The sequence below is a fragment of the Mesitornis unicolor genome, unplaced genomic scaffold (assembly GCF_000695765.1).
Source record: "Mesitornis unicolor isolate BGI_N332 unplaced genomic scaffold, ASM69576v1 scaffold33128, whole genome shotgun sequence".
NCBI classification, from domain to species: domain Eukaryota; kingdom Metazoa; phylum Chordata; class Aves; order Mesitornithiformes; family Mesitornithidae; genus Mesitornis; species Mesitornis unicolor.
The window spans coordinates 666-5160 of NW_010204419.1; the positions used below are offsets into that span (position 1 = coordinate 666).

Sequence of the window (4495 nt, forward strand, 5' to 3'; positions counted from 1 at the left end):
CCTCCCCCGGTCGTCCCCCGGCGGTCGCTCTAGGGGAGGGCAAAGTACAGGCAGCGCTGCCACGCGGCGCCCCAAAGATGTTTGGGGGCACGGTGGGGTGCCCCAAAAGCGGCGTCACCCCCCAGGGAGCGGGGTTTTGGGGACTCACTGGCCTCGGTGTAGACCTGGCCGAAGCGGTAGTAGCACATCTTGTACATGAGGCAGTTGAGGAGCACGGGGGAGCCCTCGCGGTCCACCCGAAACTCCCCCGTGGGGGTGTAGTAGTCGTGCTCCTTGATGTGGCGCCCGGTGTCCGTGCTGCCGCCGATCCGCACCATCCACAGGAACTTGTTGATGTCTGAAAGGTGGAGAGCAAAGAGTTGGGGGGCAAGGACGGGGAGTCAGGTTGAGTTGGGGGGCAAAGAGCAAGGAGTTGGGGTGAAAGTGCTGAGATGAGGGCAAAGAGCTGAATTAGGGGGCAAAGAGTGAGGAGTTGGGGGGCAAAGAGCAAGGAGTTGAAGGCTCCAGGGAGGGGTTCGAGGGCTCCAGGGAGGGGTTCGAGGGCTCAAAGACGGAGCAGCTGAGTTGAGCAGAGCAGAGTTTGAGTTGAGGGGCAAAGTGTTGAGTTGGGGGGCAAAGAGTGAGGAGCTGAGGGGCACAGAGCAAGGAGTTGAGGGCTTCAGGTAGAGGTTTGAGGGCTCCAGGGAAGGGTCCGAGGGCTCCAGGGAGGGGTTCGAGGGCTCCAGGGAGGGGTTTGCTGCAGCTCAGAGCAAGGTCTCACCATCAGAAGAGTACCCGGTGAGGCCTCCAAAGATCACCAGCACGTAGCTGACGTCCAGCTCCCTCATGATCTCGTAGGCTTTCTCCTCCGTCGATGCCATCGCCTGGGGCAGATGTCACATCACAGTCACATCACGCGGTGTCCCCAAAAGCCCAGGGCATGGTGGCTGGCGAGGGGAGGACCTACCTGCCCGACACGGGAGATGTGGGTGTTGTTCCAGGTGTTGTTGTCCACCAGGATGGTGCGGTTGGCCATGGCGGTGATCTGGTACCCGTAGTCCCACCAGGACATCACCTTCGCGTCCTGCACCCCAAAACCAGACGTGCCGTCACCCACACTGGGTCCCCAACACCCAAATCACCCCTGGGACGACGCAGGGTGCCCAGCACCCTAACGAACCCCGTTACCTCCGGCGTGTTGTGCCGCAGCCAGTAATAGGCTTCTCTGAAGTCGTCGAAGATGATCCTGCTGCCGTCCCCGCCGCGGGCCGACAGGACGATGGACGGGGAGGAGTAGGCCTCGCTGGTCACCCAGGTGGAGTGGAAGGTGTAGGTGATGAGGAAGAAAGCCATCACCAGGATCATGCCACTGGCCACCTGCGGGAGCAAAGCCGGAGGGAAGGGACTGGGGGCCTCCCACGCGCGTCCCCACCTCCAGCTTCCCGACCTGACCCCACGCTCACCTCGTTCTTGATGGGGTAGGTGGAGTCCTGCTGCTTTTTGCTCTTCTTGTCTGGCCGGCTGATGTCCAGGTTCTTCATGTAGGTGGACAGCACCTGCGAAACGCCGATGCCGGACAGGATGCACATCACCGGGGCCAGCACGAGCATGAGGCGCACCTACGGGGCGAGAGAGGAGGCATCAGGGCTTGTGGAGAAGAAATTGGGGCAGAAACCTGGGAGAAGAGGGAAATTAAACTTGAACACCTCAAACCCAGGAGAGGAGGGAAATCAAGCACCACAATTCAGGAGGAACATCAGCCTCGAGACAAACCCGTGGCTGATGCAGTGGGTGCAGGCTGGAGCTGGCACCACCTCAGAACCCCCTGAGGGTTTCTGAAAGCCTCAAAATTGGCCAAGGTGCAGATTCAACCTCAATTTAACACCCCTGGGCAATGTGAGGTGGAGCTGAGGATTTGGGAGGAATCAACCTGTGTTGAGGGCTACAGCAAAACGGGCTCGTAAGCCTCCATTTATCACCGGTTCCCGCTCCCATACCTGGAGAAGTCGTCTGGGTTTGCAACTGGGCTACGGGAGCCCAGGAACCGAGCCCCTGGGGTGGCCAGCAGTGGCAAGGTGATGGGGGATAGAACAAGGGGAAACGGCACCAAGCTGTGCCAAGGGAGGTTCAGGTCAGAGATAAGGAGGAAGTTCTTTACTGAGAGGGTCGTCAGAAGCTGGCACAGGCTGCCCAGGGAGGTGGTGGAGTCACCATCCCTGGATGTGTTTAAAGAGCGGGTAGATGAGGTACTTAGGGATATGGTTTAGGGGGTAGACAGGAGCGGTTGGACGTGATGATCTCAGAGGGCTTTTCCAACCGAGCCATTCTGTGATCTGTGCCCTCACTGCACGCAGGGGCGAGTGAACCAGCTTGAGAAAAGCCTCGTGAATGCTTCAACCACCTCAGGGCGGAAGGACCACGGCCAAGCAGTTGAGAAGATGAAATGAGCTCTGTTAAGAGATCACTGCAGCGCTCACCATCACGGCCGAGAAGTACATGCTGGTCACGCCGTACATGATGATGAAGATGCGGGCGTCCGAGAGGTTGCTGAAGCAGTAATACAGACCCACTGCGGGGGGGAAGAGAAACGGGGTCAGCTTCACCCTCACGAGCTGCTCCCCGAAACACAAAGCGGGGTAAAACCCCCGCAAGCTCAGCGTCGGGCTCACCGGGGAACATGAAAACCAGCAGCTGGAGGTCGAAGTAATAGGAGGACCAGGTGGTGGGCTGGTGCTCGGAGACGGAGGCGATGATGGGGATGTTGTTCTTGGCGTAGGAAGGGTCCAGCAAGGAGTAGAAACGTCCCGTCCACGGGGAGATTTTCCCTAGGGAAGAGGAGGAAAAACAACCGTATTTGGAGTGGGCAGCAACGCTGATACGTCCTCATACGGGTACATGGACGAGCAACCCTGGGCCTCGTCTCACATCCCTCTCGCTCAAAATGGCCATTTTAGAGAGGAAATACGGGCAGTTTTGCCCTAAAAAGACTCCTCCCCACGCCCAATCTGTGTTTTGAGCATCTCTGCACCACCACAGCTCGGGAATTGTCCCAGCAGGGTCCTCCCTGTACCTCACACCGCCCGGATCCCACATCTTTCTCAGTGTTTTCCTGCTAAGGCGCAGGTGAGGGCAGGTCCCGGCCTCAGAGGGGAGCTCGCCAGCACCGAAACCGCAGCGGTTCACGAGCGGGGACCTGAAAGGTGCCGTGCTCTTCGGGAGGTGAAGCCGCCGTACCCGTGAGCATCAGCGTGGCGCCGATGGTGAGCAGGACGAAGCCCACCAGGGAGATGACGCTCCGGAAAAGGACCTCGAACTGCTGCGGGTTCAGCTTGCTCCGCAGGTAGTCGACGAAGGCGTGGATCTGGCACAAGCCAAACACTCCCAGGGCGGCCATGTGCTCCGAGGAGAGGACGGGCTGCAGGCAGAGAGAGCTGCGTCACAACCCCCCCAAGCAGCCTCTAGGCCCCGAAAATGGAGCCCGGTCCCCACCTGGAAGCCGACAAAGGAGATCTGCATGGAGAGGATGGTGCCCAAGCAGTAGACGGTGCAATAGGCCACGTAGATCCTGTGGGAGAAGCGGCCGGTCAGCATCAGCACCAGGACGTGCAAGGGGATGAGGTTGATCAGGAAGACGTAGCCGCCCCACGAGGAGACCTGGAGAGAGGAAGAGCACCCCAAAATGACCAACTTCAGGGCTGAAGGGGCCGCAGGGCATGAGCAGAGGGCGGGGAGTTTGGTTTTCCCGGGATCACACATGGGATTTTGGGATCTGCTCTCTCCAAACGCAGCCACAAGCCCAAAGTTTTCAAGGCTATTACCAAAAATCTGCATTAAACGCCCCCACCCCCACCCCAGTTTTGCTTAAGCAGACATAAACAAATAAAGCATCCACCCGTTTCCACGCCAAGCCCTTCACTCAGGTTCACCCTCCCCGAACACGAGGTCGCCGTGTTCTTTTCGGAGCCTGAAATTCAGAGGGGGACCACTCACCATGTAGAAATAGGCGAGGGCGCACATGGCCGCCCAGTAAATGGAGCCGGTTTTGACGGCTTTGATCCACATGTAGTAGGTCAAGAGCATGCAGAATATGGCGATACCTGGGCGGGAGGACACGCAGAGGTCACAGCAAGCCTGCGGCAGCCCCGAGAAGTCAATGTTATCTCTGGGGCTCGCCAGAGCACTCAATAGCATTACAATATACAAATAGATCAACGCTTTTGCTGCTTCCTTGGCACCTTGCAGGCAGCCAGGCCTGGGAAAAGGGGGTTGTATCTCATTTCTACATTGAAATGCTGCGGTTTTGTCTCTTACTGGAGGTAACAGCCCCCGATAGCCCCAGTTCTGCACCAATAGCACCAACTGTGTCTGTGTCCAGGCCCAAAATCGTTGCAAGAATGGAAGTAAACCCATGAGGGAGCCAAGCAGCAGCTTTAGCATCATTTTTCCAGCAATCTTTAAGAGCCACAATCACAGAATATCAGGAGATGGAAAGGACCTGGAAAGCTCCCCCAGTGCA

The 4495-nt window shown here is 58.2% G+C and overlaps 1 protein-coding gene across 1 annotated transcript; it reads right to left on the reverse strand.

Annotated features, from left to right (window-relative positions):
- Positions 1 to 6: 6 nt before the first annotated feature.
- STT3A (STT3A, subunit of the oligosaccharyltransferase complex (catalytic)) lies at positions 7 to 4076 on the reverse strand (the record flags this gene model as incomplete). The annotated part of the gene is made up of 11 exons (XM_010191058.1): positions 7 to 29; positions 149 to 337; positions 761 to 863; positions 947 to 1063; positions 1168 to 1356; positions 1443 to 1598; positions 2457 to 2548; positions 2649 to 2804; positions 3214 to 3394; positions 3469 to 3633; positions 3970 to 4076. Coding segments are annotated over 11 exons (1478 nt in total), but the record flags the coding sequence as incomplete, so codon positions are not given.
- Between the last annotated feature and the right edge of the window lie 419 nt (positions 4077 to 4495).